Raw genomic sequence first — 26,711 nt, 5'->3', positions numbered from 1 at the left:
ACTTCTGCCTCTGTCTACAGCAAATAAAGTAGTGTTTGAAACATGTACATACAGGGAATAGTGACATACAGAAGAAAATAACTAATTACTGCTGGACAATAACCAATCATTTTTATCCTAAATTATTTTTTAACACTTTAGAATGACAAACACATATTCACTATTAACTATGACTTTTGCCTCAATAAACTCTTCATTTACTGCTTATTAATAGCTTGTAAGGTAGTCGTTGTAGTTGTTAAGTTTAGGATTATGGGATGCAGAATATGATCATGAAGAATACAGAATTAATATGTGCTTAAGTACTAATAAACAACCAATATGCAAGCTAATAATTACATACTGTAGTTAAAAATGATAGCTGAGAAGTTGTTCATCATACTAATGTTATTTTTTATTTTTCTATATTTGACTAATTATTTTCTATGATTGGTCCATATATAATCCTACAAACGATTGTGTATTAATATATTTTATACAATGTAAAAACAGCCAGGTGTTAAAAGACTCTATCAGTTGTTCTCACCTGTGAAGTTTGTATTTCTTGTGTGTCGTCCTGATTCTGTCCTAACAAACCTAGGCTGACTGTTTCTTGTTCATTCTTGACAACACATAAAAACGTCAAATTAGTGCACTAATGACAGAGCACCCCTAAATGAAGATCGGTCCTGTATCAGATCAGTGCTACACTTGATTGAAATACATCATGTAGAATTGGCAGAGTGTCACAATGCTGCAAACGCTATAAAATCTCAGTTCGACATTATCTTTATTCTTATTTGAAGGGTTCTGATAACATTCATACGTGTTAAAATAAAAGACGTTACAAAAGTACGGAAGAGTTACGGAAAAATACACTGAAAATAAATAAGTGCATGTTTGTCCAGGCAGCTTTTTTCCCCCCCTCCATATAATGAACATCAAAACTGGCTAATTATTCAACAAGAGCAATAGGCAGAGTCGCTGAACACCGTGCAACACTATTCGGATCCCACATGCCAAATTACGCTGCTTGACTTCTTCGTAAAAAAGGAGTGAAGAGTTTCTTGCCGCTTTGAACTCATCTCGACCTTAATGAATGATGGATACAGCGCGGGACCGCGGGCGCGAGCCTGGGCATGTCGTGACGTGACAAACTGAGTGACTGATTGCCATGGAAACGTAAACGTCATGTATAAATTATCTTGTCTTTTTGAATTTTAAATCATTCTGCATTTATATACATTGCTCCATTAAAACCTCAACATGTCGAGAACACAACTGTCCAATGAAAAAGTGCGGGGGACGACTTTACTTTTTATAAAAAGTGGGGGGGACACGTCCCCCGCGTAATCTACGCCCCTGCTATTTACACTAAGTGCAAATAGCGATGGATTTTATTTACACTAAGTGCAAATAGCAACAGAGAGTGCTGAAAGGTGTATGTCAGATAAGGGAGAGATACAAAATGTACAGACTCCAAAACATGAAATGGAACCCCTGTTGCACTACAACAGTGGGTGAAAGAAATAACCAAAAAGATCATAATTTGTATAGACAAGGGGTCTCCGGCCCTGCTCCTGGAGAGCTACTACATACTTCAGCTCCAACACTGCTCCAACACACCTGTCTGTAATTATTATGCAACCCTGAACACCTTGATAACTGCCTCAACACCTAATTCAAGTATTAATAGTTAATTACCTATTTCATGTTTTTTTTTGGCTCAGAACTGTCTAGAAATTGTATTAATGACTGTTTTATTAAAAGCAAATCGTTTTGTTTTACTGTAATGCAATCTCTTGAGTTAGTAAGGATATATTCATTGGCAGGTGAATGTGAAAAGGTAGCCAAAGGAAAGTTTTATATATATATAGACATGAAAGTAAATTGGTAAGACTGAGATAAAGTTATTAAAACAATGTGAAAAGTAGATGGCAGAAACAATGGGAGGAAGAAAAAATGGTTTTATAACATCCAAAGAAATGCTGGTAAATTAAAATTCTTACCACCATCAAAAGTAAAAACTCAGAATGACATATCCCAGAATATTTTGTTTATGTTTGTATTCTGAGGTCCTGCGCCGATCAGCTCGCTGGTTTGTTCACTTCCATCTTTAATGAGTCCCTTGCTACCTCCGTGGTTCCCACCTCATTCAAAAAATCTGGCATTATCCCTGTGCCAAAGAACAATAAACCCTCTTGCCTGAATGACTATTGCCCAGTTGCCCTCACATCTATAGTCATGAAGGTTTTTGAGAGACTTGTAAAGAGCCACATCTGCTCCTCCATACCTGATAGTTTGGACCCTCTTCAGTTTGCCTATCGCCCAAACAGATCTACCGACGATGCCATCTCTCACGTCATCCATTCTTCCCTCACACACTTGGACAGCAACAATGGGAATTATGTAAGGCTGCTATTTATTGACTATAGCTCAGCTTTCAATACTATAGTCCCCATCAAGCTGGCTTCTAAACTCACAGACCTCGGCCTAAACTCCTCACTCTGTGACTGGATTCAAGACTTCCTCACCGGCAGACCTCAAGTGGTGAAAGTTGGCCAGTTCACCTCAAACCTCATCACCCTGAACGTAGGAGCCCCACAGGGCTGTGTCCTGAGTCCCCTGCTCTACTCTCTCTACACGCATGACTGCGTGTCCTCTCACAGATCCACATCTATTGTCAAATTCGCTGATGATACTGTGGTTCTGGGCCTCATCTCCAACAACGATGAGACCGCATACTTGGATGAGGTAGAGAGTCTCACATCATGGTGCCAGGACAACTGTCTCTCTCTGAATGTGAGCAAAACTAAAGAGCTGATCATGGACTTTAGGAAGAGACAGCAGCGGCCCTACACTCCTCTTATGATCAGTGGGACCCCTGTGGAGAGGATGAGTAACTTCAAGTACCTCGGTGTAAACATCTCCGAGAACCTGACTTGGACTACACACATCCAAACACAGGTTAAGAAAGCCAGGCAAAGACTGTACCATCTGCAACAGCTGAGGAAATTCAGGGTCTCACCAGCAATCCTGAAAACTTTCTATTCAGGGACCATAGAAAGTGTATTGACACAGTGCATCTCAGTGTGGTATGGAAACAGCTCCAATCAGGACTGCAAAGCACTACAGAGAGTTGTGAGCTTAGCTGAGCGCATCTCAGGGTCTGCTCTCCCCTCTCTGCAGTTTGACTTTGATGCTGGTGCTAGACACGATGATCTCTGGTAGAAATTCACTTTTGCCAGTCATCTCATTGGCATGGCAAACGGTTAGCAAGGGCAGGCCTAGCTAGCCAGTGTTAGCAAGTAAAAAAATCACTTCACTGGATTATAGACAGCATGCAAACCCTACGGGTTGTTTTTACTAGAAGGTGCATCCAGTGAGCGAATAATAGAGTGTGTTATAGAGGCGCAGCGAGTTAATAGCCGGGCTACTGCCAACTTGACCGGTTTTAATAGCTGAAAAAAGTGGCAGGCGTGCGCGTCTCACAATGCATTTTCTCAAGGCAATTTCGGATTGTGTCACTGAAGCAAACACTTGGATAATGGAGGCACTGCCTCCGGCTAGCTAGCTCTCCGTGACTTTGCGAAGTAACATGCCTGATCTCGAGTGGATTTTATGCTCTAAATAAGCAGCCAGCGTTTACACAGTGCTTTTGCAACTGTAGCTAGATTCTCGCCGGCAAGAGAGGGGATGCCATCCAATCAGGACTGCAAAGCACTACAGAGAGTTGTGAGCTTAGCTGAGCGCATCTCAGGGTCTGCTCTCCCCTCTCTGCAGGACATCTACCTCAAATGCTGCAAAAGTAGAGCTGTCAAAATCATCAAGGACTCTAATCACCCTGGTAACCGACTATTCACTTTGCTTCCATCTGGTAAGCGCTTCCGTAGCCTGATGGCAAAAACTGAGAGACTTAGGAGGAGCTTCTTCCCCCAGGCCATCAGGCTCCTAAACTCTAACTCTGTGTCATAACATCACATGTAAATATCACCATGTCAATAGCTATTCATAATTTTTCTCTACCTCATATTGCTGCTATTTAAATACCCTGGAAAACGTTTTGCACATTCCTCTTATTACTATTTAAGTCAACAACATACTGACCTGTACTGACCTGCACATTTATATTTATATTTTTTATCTTTTATTTTATTTTATTCTCTTATTTTTTCTACTTTTCTTTTTTCTTAATATCTGTATACTTTATAATTGCACTGTCCTTGGAGCGGACCTGACTTACATTTCACTGCTGGTTATACCCTGTATAATTGTGTATGTGACAAATACAAATCTTGAATCTCGAATCTTGGCTTTCTGCAGACCAGTCAAGTTCTTCCACACTGACTGAATCAATCATGTATTTTTGAACCGTGCCTTATACACAGAGGCACTGTCATCTTAGAGTAGAAAAGGGTCCTGTCCAAACTGTTGCTATAAATATTAGAAGCACACAATTCCCTAGAATATCATTATATGCTTAAACATTAAGATTTGTACTCATAGAAATTACTAAAGTAGTAACCTGTTCATTAGAAGGGGGTGACACAATACTTTTGGCAATATAGTGTCAAAACAAGAATTTTGAAACTGACTTCATCCAGTGTTTAGATTTTGTACTAGAAATGTGTGAAAATCAGCGCATATTTCATTAAAAAAATGACTCATTTGCATATTTAAACCTAACATTTTAGAAAACTTGTAATACAAATAATGTTTGCAATTATGAATGTAATGCATCTAGGCACAACTGGGTAGCCTAAGTAAGGTGATAACTATTAGTTTTTTTTTTACCCTATTCACCTGCAGTGTCTCGCCTTGATTGATTGCCCTCCTCAGAATGGATGACAAGTTGTGGCATTTAAAAAAAAAATAGCCTTTAGTTATGTCACAGTCATACTACACTACGACTCCCTAAAGGTTGAGGAGGACACCCCGAATCCATGATCACCAGGACAGTAGCGAGCAGAAACCGCTGCGGGGCTGTGACGTCACGGGAGCACCGCCGCCCTGCAGTGTCCGTGATTTTAGTGACTAAAGCGCTCGCGGACGCGACGGCCCACCGCCACTATTATCACTATCGGAATCCACCGGACACCAGGAGAAGACGTTTTGAGATCTATGATGCACGCCGATCTCTCGCTGGTTCGCGCGCATCTGCTGCTGTAGCGACGGTCTCGCGCTGGATAGCGGTCGCGGCGACTGTTGGATATAAAATAGACAAACAAGCCGAAGCATCTCGGCTGAGCGCGAATGAATAATATTTAGCGGTCGGAGCGGAGCGGAGCGTCTGGGTGGAGTTGCAGTGCATCTCTCAATTATGCATGAAGAAGCGGCTAGCGCACTAGCAGCGCAAGCTAACCACTGTCCCGTATTATGACAGTGATCTGCATGCCTACAGCGTTTGATCATCACGCGTGGCTGTCAAGAGCGTTTGACTTTGATGCTGGTGCTAGACACGATGATCTCTTGTAGAAATTCACTTTTGCCCGTCATCTCATTGGCATGGCAAACGGTTAGCAAGGGCAGGCCTAGCTAGCCAGTGTTAGCAAGTAAAAAAATCACTTCACTGGATTATAGAGAGCATGCAAACCCTACGGGTTGTTTTTACTAGAAGGTGCATCCAGTGAGCGAATAATAGAGTGTGTTATAGAGGCGCAGCGAGTTAATAGCCGGGCTACTGCCAACTTGACCGGTTTTAATAGCTGAAAAAAGTGGCAGGCGTGCGCGTCTCACAATGCATTTTCTCAAGGCAATTTCGGATTGTGTCACTGAAGCAAACACTTGGATAATGGAGGCACTGCCTCCGGCTAGCTAGCTCTCCGTGACTTTGCGAAGTAACATGCCTGATCTCGAGTGGATTTTATGCTCTAAATAAGCAGCCAGCGTTTGCACAGTGCTTTTGCAACTGTAGCTAGATTCTCGCCGGCAAGAGAGGGGATGCCCTAAACGCTCCAAACATGTCCAGCAAAGCTTCGGGAAAAGAGAAGAAGTCCGGCTTCAGCAAGAAGCTCTTTCGCCGGGGCTCGGTGCGCTCCGTGGGGAGTTTCATGAGCAGAGTCCTAAAGACCCTCTCCACGCTCTCTCATTTCGGATCGGAGCTGCACGCGCCCGAGGGCGACAAGGACGATGGGGGGTTCACAGCCTTCAAGAAAGAGGGCAAGGGATCCGTCGCGTCGGATGACAGCGACTGCGGGGGGTTTCTTGGCAGGGACAAAATCCCCGGAGTGGCCGGTTTGAAGAACCACGGCAATACGTGCTTCATGAACGCTATTCTGCAGTGCCTGAGCAACACGGAGCTGTTCGCCGAGTATCTGGCGCTGGAGCAGTACCGAGGAGACCAGCCGGACGACGAGAAGCCCAAGACCAACGGGGTCGTGAAGAGGAAGGGTGGCCAGGACAGAGGAGAGGTGACCGAGCAGCTGTCGGGGCTGGTCCGAGCCCTGTGGACCTTTGAGTACACGCCGCAGCACAGCCGCGAATTCAAAGTGAGTTGTGTTGAAGCACACCTGGGAATATTTGACCTATCTGCTGTATCTTAAAACACGCATGAAAGATTATCTAACCGACATAAGTCCTGAGAAATTGTATGACCTCTCCAGGGATGTTTTGATGATTCTTTTGAGTCGGATCTTTTCAGTGAATCACTTTAACCGCTTCACAAAAGTCGTTCACGAGGTGGAATGAATCGGTTTCGCTGATTCACCGAACCATAGTCGGATATACCAGTTTAATAACTCGCCGAGAAATATAATGGGAAATTACTAGTTTACTAGTAACTTATTGGAAACATACGTTTTAAAGTGAGTTGACATGGAGGAGTGTGGTTACACCTCCTGGGAATATATGTGACCCTGGAGCACAAAACCAGTCTTAAGTCGCGGGTATATATTTGTAGCAATGGTCAAAATTATAGATTTTTCTTTTATGCCAAAAATCATTAGGATATTAAGTAAAGATCATGTTCCATGAAGATATATTTTTTCCTTATGACTGGTTTTGTGGTCCAGGGTCACATTTTACCTGCTGTAACCACGAATGAAAGATTAGCTAACCGAAATGAGTCTTGAGAAATTACACTCGTCTCTGTGACACCTCTAGCTATGTCTTGGTGATTCTTTTGAGATGACTGGTGATTCTTGCATCAACTTTACAACCAAACTAGGTACTTAATCACATTCCAGAATATAGCCAATTTTATTCAGCCTTTGTTGAGCATAACCAACAGAACAAAAAAATTAAACCTTCAAAATAAAATAAACCAGTGGTTCTCAAACTTTTTACACCAAATACCACCTTAGAAAATATTTGGCTCTTCAAGTACCACTATAATGACCAACAATAAAAGACAGTAACGTAGTAGCGCAGCCTAATAATTCAGCTACAGCTATGCACAGTTCAAATACAAGGCGGTTTTTATTCCTAATAAGAATATTTATTATTGTTGGCTACTTTAAACATTGCAAATACAGTATGAACATTAACACTGCATTGTGCTTACATACAGGTAAATAAAAAACTTGAATAAATTAATGTACTTTGCATTTTAAAAACGTACTTTACAAGGTAAAGTAAAAAATGTACAGTACTTGATCAAAAAAATGAACACAGGCATCACTTAGCCACCTTGCGAACTTTAACCCTCGGTATCACAGACAAGGCTTAAACCTGGTCTTAGACTAAAATGTGAGTCTGAGCTGTTTCAACTAAAATAAACTTGCACTGACTGATCTTAAAATATATCAGTGACTTTGTTTTGTCTCAAGATGCACCCCATGTTTTTTTTCTAAGCATGTTTATAAAAATGACTTAAATGTCCTAATTGAACTATAGCCTAATCCTGTCTTAGTCTAAAACCCTATTCGCACGGGATTAGTATTATCTGGGGACCATGTGTGATTTTGAAATTGCCCCCCCACATCTGAATTTTGTGTGGTGCATTCGCACGGGATAAGTGAAGCCTATGATTTTACTCAAAATTACTGATTTATCACCCGGATGTCAAGGCTTTGAGAGTCCCGTTCTATGGTCAAATTTGATGGATAAAAAAAACGAATAGTTTTGTGCCCCGTGTCATTTACATTTCACCAGGTTAAAATAATATCTCAAGCTTTATGCTTGATTTATTTGTCAAATCAAACCTTTTTAGCTTTCTCTTTCTGCAAATTGTATGGTGTAGCGATATGACAGCACAACACAAACACTCAAACACTCCATCGCAGCTCAAAAAAAGGCGCACAGGAAACAAAAACCTTAAATTATATACGACCCGCCAAGTGCTGGCCAAAACACAGAGATGCCGATTCGCACAGGACTAATATTATCACAGGACCTCGGTGTTCGGCGAAATATGGTAGGTCATTTGCGAGGGAATTCGTGGCCGATTCATGGCCGATTCGTACGGGATTAAGATCACAGACAACCTCCGCAATTATTACAAATGACTGGCGGTCACCAGGTAATACTAATCCCGTGCGAATAGGGCTTAAGCCCTTTCTGCGAAACCGGGTCTAAGTGTTTTAACATTAACTTATATTTAATTCAGTGGTTCCTCTGTGTACCACTAACACACTTTGAGAATCAGTGAACTAAACTAAACCAGAAATAAAAATAAAATGATGCTTCAAAAACAAAATATAACAACAAGGACTTTTAAATGAAATTAAACAAATCCAAGAGAGAAGTCAATTTAAGGGCTTTCTTGTTCTTAACAAATTTTAAAGATTTGTATGCGTTTCACCTTATTACACCATTGGATAAAGTTGGGTTTAGATTTAAACCATGTCCACTTATGAATAAAAAACTTACCCAAATATAACAGGAAATTAATAACAAATTCAAAATCTTTGTTTTCAAGAAAACTACCAAACCTGACTACCTTCACATTGAATGGTGGGAATTCAACATCCCCGCTTCACAAAACGTGTTAACGAGTTGGAATGAATTGGTTTGAGCGGGTCAATGACTTGCTGATTCATTGAACTGAGAATCGGATATATAATGGAGAATTAGCAGTTTTGAGTTTTGAATAACTTATTGGAAACATACTTTTCGAAAGAAGTGATTCATGGAAATGTCGAACTACTCACAAACAGTGATTATTTTAGCAATGGCGTTTTGTTGGTTGCTAGTCTGCTTTAAGGTTTAAATGCAAATAGTTTCTCCTATCCCACTTTACAACCATAAGCAAGCCATAGGTAGTTTTCATGGAAAAGTGCTTTAAAAGAATTTGGACAACCTGTTTGGATCCCTTTGGTTAACCCTTTTAATATATTCAAGTGGTCCCTAGGCATTATTTCTGTCCACTGCTGGTGGAGCAGCATATATGAGTTTTATTCAGTGTTATATTAACCCTGTAAAGCCTGACATGTGAAAATAAATGGTTGTTGTTGTTTTTTTTGTTTTTTTTTTTAATAGAATGGTTTATTGAAATTTCAGACAGCATCTAACAAAAAGTTTGCATATGATTTTTTTAAATGTAATAAAACATACAGTAGTATGATATGTATATATATATGGCACATATAGTATGATATAGTGAGAATATGAAGCTCATGCTCAGGTGGGAAAAACTGAGCAAAAACTGAGCTAAACTTGTTGCAGATGTTGCGATTTACTTAATCTTTTTTTTTGTGATTGTGTTAATCTTAAATGTTCATTCTTACAGTAACTTCCTAAAAATCATTAAAGATGTCACAGCAAAAAGACACAACCCGAAGGTTGAAATATTGACAATTTTACTAAAAGACCTTTTTCTTGCTAAAGAAAAGTTATGAAGTATTATCAGTCATCAAGGTTTGATCATGTTGATAATTTAGAGTCCTTAGTGAGTCATGTATCAAATATGATTCAGTAGGCTTTAAATGGTTGAAACCACATCAAAGTAAATCGCTAAAAAGCACAGCTGTCAACACTGAATAGAAGTTTTCCATATCTGATCTTACTTCTGTAGATTAGAAGCATTCATGTCTTGTTCAAAACTTGACTGATACTCTGTGTGTGTTGTGGTAGAATGCTGTGGCCAGGAGTGCCATGCAGTACCGGGGAAATGCCCAACACGATGCCCAGGAGTTCCTTCTATGGCTACTTGACCGTGTCCATGAAGACCTCGACCATCTTGTACACCCTAACATAAGAGCCTCTATAAAGGTATGGCTGATATCTTAGTGAACGGACATAGTTGGGTTTAATGACAGAATGTTTGGTCTAAGGATGTCACACAGTAAGGTCTGCTGAATTAGGAGACCGTTAACCACTCTTGCTGTTTACAAAGGTTGCAGTAAATGACGTTTGAATCAGCAGCTCCATAAAAGCTTGGGATTTCAATTGTTTAAATGGCAGAACAGGATAAGAGCCAAACGTGGCTGGATTTATAGAGCCGTTCTGCCCTGGAATGGCAGCTAGGAATTTCACATCAGACATTAGTCTGGACAGAAGAGTTTAGGGCACTTCAATTCTCCACTGTATCAAATGCATGGGACGTTAAGTCACATCCTATGGCCTGTTCGGAAGAGGGCTCGTTCGTTTCTTTTTACAGCCTGTGGTGTCCTGGTCAGGGTCAGCTACTTGCGTACTCGCATGAGATCATTCAGCTTGTTCCGATTGATTTAGATTTATGTTGTGGTTTCCTGGAGTTTGTGCCAAGAAGCACGAGGCTGACGGTTTCCTGGCCGACTGACTGCGCTGCTCTGAAGAGCCAGATGCTTAGCTGGAATCATAAACTTATAGAAGAATGCCAGTCTCTCAAATTATTAATCACTTACACTGTCTCGGCAGTATATCAGGGTTTTATTTATTGACTCAAGCACTACCTTATGTTGCACCTTTAATCTGACTTCTGTCAACAGTTCTTCCTTGCGCTTGAATTGTGTAGATAGTGTTTAAATAGCAGCATTCTGGATGGTTTAATAGCAGATATACTAGTACAATTAGTTTTTTTGAGATTTTTTTTCTTACCCAGGCTGAATTAATTTGTAATCAGTAAAAACAGAAACAGGGTTCGTACAAGGTGCTTGAAGTACTTGAATTAAAATTTTTTGATATTTAAGTCCTGGAAAACCCTTGAGAACAGCCATATTTATGAAAAGGTACTTGAAAACTACTTGATATATTTTCACGCAAAATTAACAATGCTGCGTGTGTTAATTACCATTTCCTTTTGGGAGCGCACAAGATCTCGCGATATCAGTATAAAGTTGCGTTCATGGTAAAACCTTTGATAGTGCTTGCATTATATTGCTCGGTCTTTTATTGCATGTGCTGTTCGTTTGGGTTTCATTTGGGAACGCATATAAAATCTAACGCGCTTTGTTTCCATCTCAGCAGCTCAGTCCACAAACTCTTCCTCTGCATGTGCTGGAGTTTGGGTTGCTTAACGTTCATCTGGGAAAACAGTGTGTGTTATCTGTGTAGATTTGTAATGTAAATCATTTACAAACCTATGCCAACACAGCAGAATACCTCAACATATTTCTAAACATGCGATTTGTTGTATATCGCGATTTCAAAATAAAAGTATCTCTGAGTTTGCTTGTGTTAAATGGATTTAAATGTTTTTAACGCTTGAAAATGTTGCTTATTCATATTATAGTTTTGTTCAATAAAACCATGTAATTACTTGGATTTGATACTTTATTTGAACCAATTATGATTGCCTCATCGTTAGTTTATATATAAATATAGTCATATTAAAGCCTGTTTTTCACTTTATTTTTATTACTAAAAATGATCAGATTACTCAATTGTCAAAATAATCAGTAGATTTCTTGATTACCAAAATAATTGTTAGTTATGTCTAGGGCTGGGTATCGTTCAAAAATGTTCGATACCGATACCTTGAGTTTGATACCGGTTCCTGAACGATACTTTTTTCGATACCAATTTTATGAAAACAGTTTTAACAAGATTACATTATCTCAAAAAATTTTGGTTTTATTTTTTTCAGCTTGTTGACATGTATACAGACTCAAAGACTCATCTCCTGAGCCACTGCACAAAGGAACAAAATATAGCCAACACAATAAATCAGTACAAATAATTTTAATAAAGCTCAAATAGTTTTCAGTTTACACTAGTGCGTGCTCGTTTTAAAACGCATAGCTCAGACAGAATCATCATTTCTATTCATTTATTCTAGGTTGTTAAAGACTTCAAGAAATTTAATCTTTATCCACTTTCATAAGTGGATGTTTTATTTTATTTGTTTATTGTTATTAAATTCTGTGATGTAGTATGTCAAATTTATTCTTAAAACAGCCTTATGAAATGTTTTCTTTTTCCTCAGAAATTCTGTGTTCTGTATCTGGTTTTCAAATGAAGGGATAAAACATTAATTTCATTTTTGTTTTAAATTATTGAAAATAAAACTTTATTTATTTATTTTGGCAAACAAAATTTTACTATTAAAATTAAAACATGGAAGAAATGTTGTGTGATCATTAATTAAAAAAATAAGAGTTTTAATAATTTTAATAGTAGCCTAGTAGTACCAGTATGTACTGTCTGCTGAACAATATTAATTTATTTCTGCCGCAGTGTCTTCCAAGTTAATCTGAACTTTTATTTTGACGGGTTTCCGGGAATACCTTTACAGTTCTGTGTGTATATGATATGAGCCAGTTTTACTCAAATCAAACGGTAAAATGCTCATGAAGTGACTCTCAGAGCAGTTCTAGAGCTGTTGTTCATGTGTTTGTGTCCTCATTTAGTGAGACAGCAGACGCTGAAATGTCACGCGAGCTTCAGTCTGTGTCAAGTTAGCGAAACTGTGCGATATAGAGAGCAGACTGCTCCGTACGCTTTCAAATTGCTCTCGCGGATTTTTTTAAATTTTTTATTATGCCTTAAACAACATATACAGAACAATACAACAGACAATATAAAGCCAGGGAATTAAAAGAGAGAAGAAAAAATATATAATAAATAAATAAAAAAATTACATAAACTAAAAATACACTAAAAAACATGCAAGACCTTTACATTACTCAAATATTTTGAAGACAGAACACAAACGAACAGAAAGCTCAGAGCAATTTAAACTCTCTGTATACACTTGCAGGAGGAACGGAGATAACAGCTCAGAATATAACTTATAAAATTCAGCCGTTATCCCATCACTACCAGGCGACTTGTTAATTTTTAACTGTGAAATTGAATCCTTAACCTCATCGATAGAAATTGGTAAGTCGCATAAAATTTTATCATGACTAATAGTATTAACATTACCAAGATGTTTCCTGAAAGTGTCCAAATCGGCTAGATTCAATTTAGATTTATACAAATTAGAGTGAAACTTATAGCAAAATTGGGAAATTTCTTTAGGATTTTCTGAGACAACCCCTCCAATATTTAATAGACAAATAGAATTGTGTTTAGCCCTGCTTTTCTCAAGCTTAAAAAAATAGGAGGACATTTGTTCTCCGTGTTCAAGCCACCTTTGCCTTGATCTAATAAAAGCACCATCTGCTCTTAATTTATACATATCATCCAACTTAATTTGTAAATCAACTAAATAAGTTCTTTGACTATCAGACAAATTTTCAGGCAAGATCTTGGTAATAGAAGAGATTTCACTAAAAATATTAACTTCTTCGAGACGTTTTAATTTAGCCAAATTACCACTAAACTTTCTGAGGTATTTCCCAATTTTATATTTTTAACAATTCCCAGTTTAAACCAAAATAATTTTCTCGTTTTGCTTTGCTCCAATAAAAGCCAATAAGTCTTCCCAGCTCTGACTTAACCTCATTATGATTAAGTAACGAACTATTCATTTTCCAATAAGAAGAGCCCTTGATAAATCTAGCTTCAGGAGAAAACATAAATTTAATACAGACAGCCTTATGATCTGTTAATGGCGTTGTAGAAATATCAACAGAAATATGATCTTTATCCAAATTTCTAGAGACTAACCAAAAATCAATTTGTGAAAGTCTAGATGGATTTTTATTACTCCACGTATATTCTCTGTCATTTGGATTTTTAACCCTCCAGATATCTACAAGCTCTAATCTATGCATAAAAGCTTTCAAAGCTGCGTTTGAGTTTGATTGGCGACCAGATGGCCACCTATCAAGAGATTCATTTAGGACAGTGTTAAAATCACCACCAATCACTAAATAAGCATTTGGAAATTTTGACTGCCAATAAGTAAGCTTGTCTTCCAAAACAAATAATAGCTGTTCATTCTCAGATCTAGAGTTATACCCATAATAATTAACAACAATAAGATTTACATTATAACATTTTAGAAGTAACAAAATAAAATGCCCATACTCATTACAGTACGTGTGCAACACATCACCTGCAAAATTATTTTTTAAACCGGAAACGCCTGCAGAGTGCTCTGAACCATGAGAAAACCATATCTCATTACCCCACTGCGACTTCCAAAAATTAACATCTTTATCATTAGAATGCGACTCTTGAAAAAAACCAAAATCAGAACCAAACTGTCTAGAAAATAAAACAACATCTCTTAAACCCCTGGCGTTTAAAGACACAACAGAAAAAGACATTTAAATTCACAAAAACTGGCACAATTAACCTGCTTTAAGAAAGTTCTATGAACTTAGATCTTTGAAAGTAGGTCACAAAGTCAAAAATGCTGAAAAAAGCAGCACCATATTAAATATCAAAAATTACAAAAAGAACACTGTAATGAAAAAATATTGGCAGTTTCTTAAATGTATAAAACAAACCCGTATCAATGTCTACAAAGTGCACCTGACAGATCAGTCAAAGTCAAAACAAGCGACGCCTGTTATTAAGATGAAAGCACTTTAAGTAGACAGGATGATTTCACCCTGCCCTTGAATGAAAGCTCTGCCTCCAACAAAGTATGCCGTCTTCCCCTCCGCACGTGGTTTTTGGACCTCAGGCCACAGCTTCCTTCTCCTTTCACAATCTCCGGCTGAAAAATCCTCCATAAATCGCAAACCGTTCTCTTTCAGAAAGGAAGAATTCTTCGCGGCCTTCCAGATAGCGTCTCTGTAAGAGCGAACGGAGAACTGCATAATGGTCACCCTGGGACGATCCGTGCCTCCTTGTTGCATCTTCCCGAGACGATGGACCACGTCAGTAACATCTGAGAGTTTGTCCTTTGCACTAGGAAGAACATTTTGGCAGATTTTGACCACCTCAAGCCGAATATCTTCGCGCGCAGATTCAGGAATCCCGGATATCCTCAAATTACGTCTTCTCAAATATGTATCCATATCCTCCATCCTCCGCTGCAACTGAGCCACAGGTCGTTCAACACCATCCATTCGCCGCTCAAGACTAGTAACCTTCTCAACAACGGCCTTTAATTCAGCTGACATGTCCGACATCTTTTTCTATTCCATCTGAGCGACTGTTGATCAGCTGTGTTATGCCTAATAGCTGCAACGAGATATCAGCTCGAGTGTCGTCACTTGCTCTCTTCTTTATGACCGGTGATTTACTCGGGGTGATAGGCAATGCAGGGAACTCTTCTTCAGCTAAACAGAACGCATCCTCCTCGCTTGCACAAGAAACAACGTAATCATGGCCGCTACTGGCTGGTGAGCATGCATTAGCATTAACGCTAGCCACCTTAGCATCAGCCGAAGAGTTGCTCAAATGACCGCGTTTACGCCCCATGGCGACACTATATAAAGGTAATCTTCAAATCAAAGAAGTAACAAAATTACATACAGGCAGTATACAATTAATTAAAAGTCCTTTTTGCACTATCTAAGCACATATGGTGCAGGAGCTCGTACAAACACGTCTGATTAGGCAGCCATCTTGGACCCCCGACCATTGCTCTCGCAGAGGTCAAACACTGATCAGTCAGCACCGCGTCACTTCTAGTCAAACACACCTAGTGCTGCAGGCTTATTGGCTCACTGACGTTAATGAGATTAACCCCTTAGGTATCGAAATTTGGTACCGAACGACAAGACGTTTTTCTTTTTTTTTTTTTTTTTACTTTTTTTACCCGGCCTGTCAGTAACACAGATAACACATGACAGTACGTATGTGTAGCTATGCTATCATCATTCACAGCCTTTTTTTTTTTTTTTTTTTTTTTTTTTTTTATATATTTATTTATTTTTATTTTTTTTAATTAATTAATTAATTAAATTTTATATACCCTTTTATTTAACCATACTATGACCGACAAGACCAGGGGACAGAGAAAACAAGAGAGAGAAAGAAAAAAAAAAAAAAAATAATAATAATAATAAGACAAGACGTTTTTCAATACTCTGTGGTATCGAGGCAATTCGGTCGGTGCCTAAAAAGTATCAAACTCGATACCCAGCCCTAGTTATGGCCCTACATTAGTTAAAACATTTCAAAATACAACTGCATTGTTTTGTGATTTAAAAGACAAATGTTTTGCAATTGAAAATTTTTTAAAAATAGTATTAAAATATTCTCTCATTCTAGTGAACCAAGTATCTGCATTTTGTCTCGTCTCATGAGCTAAGTTTGTCACATCCCTAGCGTCTACAAGCATGATATAGCTCATATTTTCCAAGTGTATGATATAGCTTTTATTCTTCAGGTCAATCATGTATTCATAAAATAAAAGGAAAGTGTACTTTGCCATAGTATCATTTTAAATGTTAAAATGGCCATAGTCACTGCATGCTTTGTTTGAGCTGCACTTTATTTGTACCATTGTTTTATTAGTTTGTATTATATTTTGAAAGATAATAACAGTATTGTTTGATAAGTGAGATCTGTCCTTGATTTTAGTCCTTGAAAACCAAAAATAATTGTGCTTGAAGTTCTTGAAAGTCCTGGAATTTCATTTAGCAATTTCTGTACGAACCCTGCAGAAATATTGTGAAACATTATTATAATTTAAAATAACCATTTTCTATTTAAATATATTTTAAAATGTATTTTATTATTAATTTATTAAGCTGAATTTTCAGCATCATTACTCCAGTCTTTAGTGGATCACATGATCCTTCAGAAATCATTCTAATATGCTGATTTGATGCTCAAGAAACATTTATTATTATTATCAGTGTTGAGAACAGTTGTGCTAATGTTTTTTTGTGGAAACGGTCGTACACTTTTTTTTCAGGGTTAGTATAAAGTAAAAAAAAAAAAAAAAAAAAAGCATTTAAAAATGGAAATTTTCAATTTTTCCATCATCTTAATTATAAATGCCTTTACTGTCAGTTTTGAGAAATGTAATGCATCCTTGCTGAATAAAAAAATATATATATATTTAACAAAAAAATCTTACTGACCCCAAACTTTTGAATTGTAGTGTATATGATGCAGTTTGTAGCTTGAAACTGTCCAGTAAAAAATGTTGTTGCGTAATATTTGGAGACTTTGCTTTGACCTTCCGCTGGTTTGTCTTGAATTACAGCTGTTAATATTGTTAAATATTGCCTAAAAATCTGTTTGTCACCGTAGCTTCCTATTGAGGAAGACGATGGAGCATTAGAGGGACCTTCACCTCCTCTTTCAGCCGGCTCATTTGTTCAAGAGCTGTTTCAAGCTCAGTACAGGTAATAAACACGATGTCTGTCTGTCAGCTGTATTTAAATGTTCATCTTAGTTGAAATTGCTCACTGTGGCCTCTGTTGATTCCAGATCCTCGCTTACCTGTCCGCACTGTCAGAAACAGAGCAACACTTTTGATCCCTTTCTTTGCATCTCCCTCCCAATACCATTACCTCATACACGGTAAGTACTGATGTCAGAGAGACTGCCATTTAATTCCTTTCTGTGTGTTTTGATGACCGCATCATGCTTCATCTGTAGGTGTAGACATGAAGGCAGATTGATCAGCCGTCATGTCTTTATTAATGGTGTGACAGGATGAATATTAAGAAATATGTTCAGACAGCTGAGTTTATATGAAGTGTTCGATTTCATGACTGTTGGAATAATTTTCTTTACTTTACATTTCATAGAAAACTAATGGCTTCATTTAATTCTTAACTGAACTTTGGGCTGGATCTGCTGTTACACAGCCCACCACGTATTATCACCAATCATGAAACTCATCGCTCTGTAGCAACTATACAGATACACTATCGATCAAAAGTTTGGGTTACAGTATAATTGAATGTAGTGTCTTATGCTCATTTTTATATATAATTTATGAATATTCATATAAAAATACAGTAAAACAATCTTACATATCAGCACAGCTTTACGTTGATATCAAAGCTGAATTTTCAGCATCATTACTCATGTCACATGATCCTTCAGAAATCATGCTGATTTGCTGCTCAAAGCAGTCAGTGTTAAAACCGTTGTGCTACTTAATATTTTCGTGGAAACTGTAATACACTTTTTCCCCTGTAATCTTTTATGTAAAGTGTTCAGAATTACAGTATTTATATAAAATAGAAATCTTTTGCAACATTATAAATGTCTTTACTGTCACCTTTGATCAATCTAATGCATCCTTGCTGGATAAAAGTAGGAATTTCTTTCAAAAAGAAATACTTGTCCCCAAACTTTTGAACAGTATTTATTCTTTGATTATGATTTTTTTTGTGTGTTTTTGTTCTTGTTTAAAGAAATTCTGAATCAAATGCAGCTATATTGAGAGCATCAATATCATGTCGATTACCTTAGAAAATAATTTCTGAACAAAGGGAAAAAAAAAAAGGTAATGTACAACTGGTAAACTGGACTGTTTAAAAACAAAAAGCATGAATCTCATTTCTGACAGGAATTATTCATTTGAGGCAGGACTTCTAGGGGGGTTAGAAAAGTTACTGTCATTATTCCTGTGGATATTTCTGTCATGTTTATTTCATGTAAAATATTGTTTTATAAGTACTTCATTTGTACAATTTTGCCCTAAAGCTACTTGTTTTACCAAGTTAATGTGGATATGATACGATATATGAAAGATTGCATTTAACTTTGCACAGACAAGGTTAAGAAGTGAAACACCTCTCGTTGTCTAATGCTGCGTATAGTATTTATAACGATATTGAATTAACTTATTTTGTTTTCATTTTAATTAAATTTTTTTGTGCTTTGCTGTCAGAATTTCTATTGTTTCTATTAAATGTATTTTTAATTCAGTTTTAGTAATTTTAGTGCTTCACCTTGAACTTAAAGTCGTTTTTAGCTTGCATTGAATATTTTTATTTCAGCTTTATTTCAGTTACCCAAACAATTTGTAGTCTTAGTTTTAGTTAACAAAAACAACACTAACACCTGCCCCGTATCTTCTCATGGTAAGGGTTTTACTAAACACTACAGACATTTTCCTTTGTTTTTACAAGCTTATGGACAAAATTAAACTTATTTTCTGTGGAAATTGACAGCATGCCCTGGATATCCATGTACTTTTACTCACAATATTTCTTCATAAAATATAAAGGTTCCGAAGTTGCTACTTTCTCCTTGTTTTAGCTGCTAAATATATACGTTTCCCTTCAAATGATCATCCTGTTCTGCTTCTCTCCTGAGGTGCTCTGATGCTATTTTTAAGAGGCCAGTGTAGTGGTTGATCAAGGAGAGCACTTGGATTAATCCAGTGGCATTTTTAAGCTGCTGAATTTATTAGTACACATTAATGATTAAAGAAGCCAGACAGTGTTGGAAGACAGACAGTACAGCAGAGATGACGAACCAGTGAATAATAGTCCCTGGCAGAGTAGAATAGCAGGGCAGGTTTCACTTTCACATCATTATTAAGTAAAACCCTGCTGGGGTTTTCATATCATCCCTAATCCAAGAGGTTCTACATCATAAAGAAGAATCGGGGGATATTTGGACCTCTCCGCCAGCTGTGGCTTTCTGCACTGTCGGCATCGCTACGCTCTGAAACACATTAGTGCAGAGGAAGACTAGATTTGGAGCTTATGCTCTGCCAGCATGAACAATGATCTGAGGAAGAGGAAATTTCGTCTGGAAGTTCAGCGATGTGCGACTTAAGCGATAGTTGCTCAGGTCGTCACAGTCTGTGGGAGTAGATTTCATTTGCCCTCTCCTTAATTTTGTTTATCCATGCTTAGCAAGTGCTGTTATCTCTGTGTATTATTTCATAGGCCATTTATTCCCTACGCTTCCCTGATATGCCACTTCACGGGGGCAGATATTGATGAAGAGTTGTTGATGTATCTGCTTCGCCTTCTGGGGCCACTGCACACAGCTTTTCCTCTTTAGAGATGAGTTTGCTTCTTAATGCGTTTAAAGAGGTGATCAAGCATCATTATAGCAATTCTAAATGCTTTCTGTCCTTACAGGCTGCTGAATGCAATAAAAGGACCTTAAATAGTGTTACATAGTATCAGCTTGTGTTTTAAATTAATGTTTTTTGGAATGTTTATTTATTTTATCCACACCCGAATTATAGATGTCTTTGCACATTAATACAGTTGCATAAGCATTAGTCTTTAAAGGAATAGTGTAAAAAAAAAAAAAATGAATTGGCATCATTTACTTACCCTTATGTCATTCCAAACCATAACACTTTCATATACCTGTGGAACACAAATTAAAACCTGATGTTTCTGTCCCTCCATTGAATGTATATTCTACCAAAACGTTCAAGCCTGAAAGAGTTCATAAAGACATTGTAAAATTTGAAAGGGTTACTCCTCCCCAAAATGAAAATTTTGTCATTAATCACTTACCCCCATGTCTTTCCAAACCAGTAAAAACTTTGTTCGTCTCTGGAACACGGTTTCATATATTTTGGATGAAAACCGGGAGGCTTGTCACTGTCCCATTGACTGCCAAATAAATAACACTGTCGAGGCCCAGAGAAGTATGAAAGACATTGTCAGAATAGTCCATCTGCCACCAGTGGTTCAATCTTAATGTTATGAAGCGACAAGAATACTTTTTGTACGCAAAGAAAATTAAAATAACTTTATTCAACAATTCGTCTCATTTGTGTCACCATAGCACCATTTTGGAGAATATCCGCTGGACGCAAACTGCGTACGCTGTTCTGTGTCAGTCACACCACACGGATATGTCTTTTACGTTTACAAAACGTGTTCTAGTTGCTTCATAAAGTTCAGATTGAACCACTGGTGGCAGATGGACTATTTTGACGATGTCTTTCATACTTCTCTGGGCCTCGACAGTGTTAATTACTTGGCAGTCAAGTCACAAGCCTCCCGGTTTTCATCTAAAATATCTTAAATTGTGTTCCCAAGACAAACTAAGCTTTCACTGGTTTGGAACGACATGGGGGTAAGCAATTAATGACAATTTTCATTTTGGTGTGGCGTAACCCTTTAATCCAAGTTTTCTGAAAAGACACAACCACTTTATACAATAAAAATATTTTTTTTTTTTATTTGCATATAAACAGGGTTTGAAATTAACTTTTTATCTCACCAGCCAATTTGGCTACAAATGTTTTAAGTTACTGGCCATTCATAACTTCTACAAGCAAAAAAAAAAAACCAACAGAAGTAAACCTACAGCTTGAGGCACGGCAAAGCAACCGTTGCAAAACATTTGCACTCCATGTTAGTACGTCATAAATTGAATGAACACATTCAGTGTAAACAGCACCACGGATTATAATATTGTATTTTGTCATGTCGCACCGTGCTGCGGCACTCATGTACAGTGTTGACACGGTGTGAGTCTTCAGTCGTTTTTCCACTCTTCACTACTGCTTCAGTGCAAAGGAAACCAGTGCGTTATTTGTTGCGTTGTAACTTGATTTAAATGTCCAATTTATACAGATTACTTTTATGATGTCTTTATAAACATTTTGAAGCATCAAAATTATGGTGGAATGGACTTTTCGTGGAAGGACAGAAATCTATTAGTTTTCATTAAAAAAAGCTTTGATGAACGAAAGTGTTACGGGTTTGGATGACATGAGGATGAGTAAATGATGACAGATTTTTTATTTCGGGGTGATGGACCCTTTGAGTTTACAGTCAGGTGGTGATGTGAACTAATGGCTAAAAATCTGGGTTAGCCACCAAAAGCCTGTAGGTTTGCGAATCATTATTGTACCGTTGGTTGCTCCAGGGCGACTGTCTCTCTGAAGTTGCTTTGGATTAATTTGTTGTATCACTTGGCATCCCTCAGGCCTCTGTATGTGACTGTGGTTTATCAAGGCAAGTACTCTCACTGCATGAGGATCGGTGTGGCCGTACCACTCAACAGCACCGTGTCCAGACTAAGAGAGGCCGTGTCACGTGAGACCAAGATCCCACCAGACCAGGTGCAGTTTCCAGTTTTTTTGTCAAAGTACGGAGATGTTATTTTGTATCGAATTCTGGTCTTGGTGTAAAGATCTTTACTGTTTCCCTGAATACAATATTGATTCTCCATTAATACTGAGGTGTGGACACTGATGGAGGGTTGATTGCTGTTTGTATGTTCGTCTTCTCACATAACGTCATCAACCAAAGATGTTTCCTGTTTGTTTGCCTTGTTTTACCGAGATGTTGAGTGTAAATCACTTCTGACCATCCGTCTCTCTTATGTCTGTGCAGTTTGTCCTGACTGAAATGTATTACGACGGTTTCCACCGCTCCTTTTGTGACGATGACGACGATCTTGATATCATTCAAGAAAGTGACTCAATCTTTGCTTTTGAAACTCCTGAGACTTTTAGATTAGAAAACATTCGCTCTAAAAGAGGTACTCTTTCATGCATTGCACTTTGGTTATAGCTCAAAGTATACATCAGTTTTGACGCAAACAGCCAAACACACTTGCTTTCATAGTACTTGCTCTCCATTTGATAGCATACGCAAACATAGGTGGTTAACACGTGTGCACTAGAAAGTTGTATTTTTGTCCAGTGTTGGTCTGCGCCATTTCTCTCCAGAATTTGACCAATAAAAATGTCTTCGTACTTGTTTAAACTAGAGTTTCAGGTATCTCTTTACTCGCTCATCTAGGTGGGTGTCTATTGTTGACTACCATCTCCAGTAGTCAGTTGTTTCTTTTTCAACTGTGAAACAATGGGCCAGGCCAGTGTTGCCCCCGTTTGGACCAACAAATGCATGCAAAAAAAACCCCTCAAGGCACATGTGCAAGCTGAGCATACAGAGTATGTGAGGTTAGAAAAATCGAGCTGTGCTGATGACCGTATTTACGCAACTGTACGCAAAGCCTAGCATACACGTAAAAACCGAAGTATACTTTGGGCTTAAGAAAAACTGAATGTGTATCAAATAATCCTAATTATAAGACATCAGCATTTATTGAAACATGAAAAATGAAATATTGGAAATTGAGCTAAAGGTAGTGCTTTGTCTTTGAAAACAGAAACTATATCTACAGTAGCTTAGATTAGGATCATCATCATTTCAAAGACAAGATTCAAGATTCAAGATTCAAGAGTGACGAATAAAACTCTTGAATCTTGAATCTTGTCTTTGAAAACAGAAACTATATCTACAGTAGCTTAGATTAGGATCATCATAAAAGTAGACTGGATACAAAGTAACATTTTTAACCATTTCCAGGGAGCCTTCTTGCTAATCTGAATCAGAACAATTTGAAATGCGGAACAGAGAGCAGCCGAACACCGTCTTTCATGCAGGGAGTGTTGAATCCATCATCTCCCAACAAAAACACTGGATGTGAGAAAATGATTCTGCTGATCTGTAACCGAGCCTGCACTGGCCATCAAGGACGGAGGTAAAATTATTGTCTTTCCGTCTTTCTACTCACTCGAGTTGAAGTTCCATTATTTTTTTAAACAATATCTTACAGTACATGGAGGAAATGTAGTAATCTCGTTATGCACAATATAGTGTAGCACGAAGTGGAAAATCACTGCAGTACTGTACTTTCTGTTTGTTGCAGGTTCGGTCTTCCGTTTGTACTATATCTAGAGCGCACTGTGACATGGGATGTGTTACAGAAAGAAATTCTGGAGAAAATGCGTCACCTACTAAGGCCAGGGGTTTACATTCAGGTCAGTGAAACCTCTACTTGTTGTTAAACACAGGTCTTGAAATGCATCTTTTTTGCAAGTCAGTACAATTAAATATGACTTTTTTTCTTGCATACAACTTGCACTTCTAATAAAGTGGATTGGTGATTTTTAGGTTGGACCCTTTAGTCTGCGTGTGGTCGGAGTGGTTGGAATCACATATCTGTTGCCACAGGAGGAACAGCCACTATGTCATCCCACTGTGGAAAGGTTTGTATTGCATAACCATGTGTTCAGAGCATATTGTGTGAACTTAAACTTCAGGTGTCCTACTGACTGATTTAGACATGTATATTGTTCTACTATTAGTGGACATAGACAGTTCTTCCACAGGAAAGCAAATTGTCAGTGCTTTTATTACAACAGCATTTTTAACTAAGGACATTTTATGTTACGCTAGATTACTTGAGTGTAGTTGAAAAGTTTATCATAACTGCTTTAGTGTGATCATTGAATTTAACACGTGTAATAAAACAAAATGCTACAAACCTTGATTCTTTCTTGGCAAACATCATGTCTTTCCTCAATCTTTGCTTTTTAGAGCATATAAATCCTGTGGGCCAGGTGGGCCTCCTCATGTTAAGATTGTAGTGGAGTGGGACAAAGAGACCAAGGAATAGTAAGTCAAACAGAGCCATAATTAATTTGTCTATAGTGTTTTTTTTTTTTTTTTTTTTCTTGTAGAAGATTAAACGACACTTAAAAATTGCTGAACATCATTGCATTAGATAAGGGTTTCCCAAACAAGGGTTTGAAAACCCCTGGGGGTTTGCGAGGGAACTGCAGGGAGTTCATAAGTTGACGAAAAGCTAATAATTAAATCAGTAAATGAAATAATTACATTTAAATTAAAACAGATACAGTTTTAATAATAATCAAATTAATATATATATTTTTTTAATGCAAATATTTTATTTATTTCCCTTGCATGTCATGTGACCATTAACCGTGAACATGTAAGTGTATTGTTACATTTATTGAATTATTATATTTAAATCTCAGGGAGTACTTTAAATAAATATTTTAGGTCAAATGTGTTTAGTTGAAAGTAAAGTTTTGGAACCCCTGCATTAAAAAAAATAAAAAACATGAAAAACACAAAAGGAGCCTTTTAGATGCCACTTGGGTTATTTATTTATTTGTTTGTCTAATGCGTGGAAATTTTATACTGCTGTATACTTCCTGAAGGTAGTTTGGGGTAAGATCAATTCCACACGGGGAATGTATGGCTAAAAATGTCAGAGCAAGAAATTTTAGGGAAGCCAGAAAGGAACATTTCAAACATTTTTTGAAGTGTCAAAGGAGTTTCCTGACCACATGTATTAAACATTCTCTGGCAGACAGTTAGAGAAAATATCCTGAGATAAAATAAATATGTCTGTTGAAGTCACAGAGAGGATCGCAGACGTGCTTGACTGGTCTGGTTAGAGATTTATTTCCAGCGTATGTTCTGATTCCCGCAGTTTGTTTGGACACACTGAGGAAGAGTACATCCCTGATGCTGAGAGTGTGTATCTGCACAGAGAGCAGCACCATCAGCCGCAGGCCTGCACCCTCGCTCAGTGCTTCCAGCTCTACACCAAAGAGGAGCAGGTAAAAGTCTGGCATAATACACATCAAGTTTTACCCACATAGAGGATTTGTTTACCCAAAAGTGAAAACTCTGTCATGTAGTCACTATCACGTCTTTCCAAACCTGTTTGACTTGCTTTCAAAGGGAGAAATTTCGAAACTATCCCATACAATGAAAATGAAAAAAAATCCAAGGCTGTCAAACAAGATTTTTATTGAATAATGACTTTTTCTGTCCCTTCCTCACAGAAGAGGTGATTTATGATGCTTTAATATCATTTTTGGAGCTTGACAGCCCTGATCCACTTTCTTTGTATGGAAAAGAGCAACTTTTGTGTTGATGGAAGAAAGAAAGTCATACAGGTTTTGAACGGCATGAGAGTGAGGAATGAAGACAGACTTTTGATTTGTTGTGTGAACTATTCCTTTAAAAGAGCCCTCACACTCCTTTAATTTCCACTTCTCCAGAGCTGTCTTTCTGGGTGCACGTCAATGTTACTCTATTTCTGCTGTCAGTGCTGTTTTAAAATTGCTACTTTTTTGTGAACACATCTTTAACCCTGGAATGGGTCCACATATCGTATAAATATACACTGTGGCTAGCCAGAGCTGGCCTTGAGCAGCTAAGGAAGGGTTTGGAACTGGCTGTGTTTTAAGGAAAATGAAAGAACAGCCAGATTTGTAAATGTAAAACCTCTCTGACTGATTTTGTTTATGTCTGCTTCCTGTATGCCTTCCAGTTGGCCCCAGATGATGCTTGGCGCTGCCCCCATTGCAGGCAACTGCAACAGGGGCGGATCAAACTCAGCCTGTGGACCCTGCCGGATGTTCTCATACTGCACCTCAAGAGATTTAGACAGGTGCTGAACTGATGAAATCACATTCCCTGCACAAATGTGCTCTCTGCATGCACATGTGTGATAGGGCCTGTTTACACCTGGTCACTTTGTGCGTTTTCTCTGATCGGATAGCTATCCAATCATGAAAAGACCGTCCGAAATGCTTTCGAGACCGATTTAAATCTGATCGCTCAAACCACTTCAGGAGGTGGTCTGGGATGCATTCCACACGAAACTAGACAAGTGTAAATGCATCTGGTTGCTGAAACCACATATGCAGGGCCGCTTTATCCTAATGCAGCCCAGGGCCCCGAACACTAGGGGGCCCCCCCGAGTCAATTCTCTTTTGCATTTTATATAGGGTTGCCATCCGTTCCATATAATACGGAATCGTCCAGTATTTAAGGCATTAGTTTGTCCCGTATTTGCAG

General features: G+C 38.0%; 1 protein-coding gene across 1 annotated transcript in view; it reads left to right on the top strand.

The window, feature by feature from the left end:
* The first annotated feature begins 4,993 nt into the window (after window positions 1–4,993).
* LOC306848574 (ubiquitin carboxyl-terminal hydrolase 31-like) overlaps window positions 4,994–26,711 on the top strand; it is a 29,987-nt gene continuing 8,269 nt past the window's right edge. Inside the window, exons 1-12 of the mRNA XM_079383213.1 lie at window positions 4,994–6,467; window positions 9,991–10,128; window positions 17,386–17,480; window positions 17,566–17,658; window positions 22,006–22,141; window positions 22,416–22,563; window positions 23,397–23,571; window positions 23,740–23,851; window positions 23,985–24,079; window positions 24,411–24,488; window positions 25,333–25,462; window positions 26,182–26,301. Of these exons, the coding sequence (XP_079239339.1) occupies window positions 5,940–6,467; window positions 9,991–10,128; window positions 17,386–17,480; window positions 17,566–17,658; window positions 22,006–22,141; window positions 22,416–22,563; window positions 23,397–23,571; window positions 23,740–23,851; window positions 23,985–24,079; window positions 24,411–24,488; window positions 25,333–25,462; window positions 26,182–26,301 (1,848 nt within the window). The 5' untranslated portion in view covers window positions 4,994–5,939. The remainder of the gene's footprint in view (window positions 6,468–9,990; window positions 10,129–17,385; window positions 17,481–17,565; window positions 17,659–22,005; window positions 22,142–22,415; window positions 22,564–23,396; window positions 23,572–23,739; window positions 23,852–23,984; window positions 24,080–24,410; window positions 24,489–25,332; window positions 25,463–26,181; window positions 26,302–26,711) is intronic.

The sequence above is a fragment of the Barbus barbus genome, assembly GCF_936440315.1.
Source record: "Barbus barbus genome assembly, chromosome: 3".
NCBI classification, from domain to species: Eukaryota; Metazoa; Chordata; class Actinopteri; order Cypriniformes; family Cyprinidae; genus Barbus; species Barbus barbus.
This window is presented reverse-complemented; position numbering and strand designations above follow the sequence as displayed.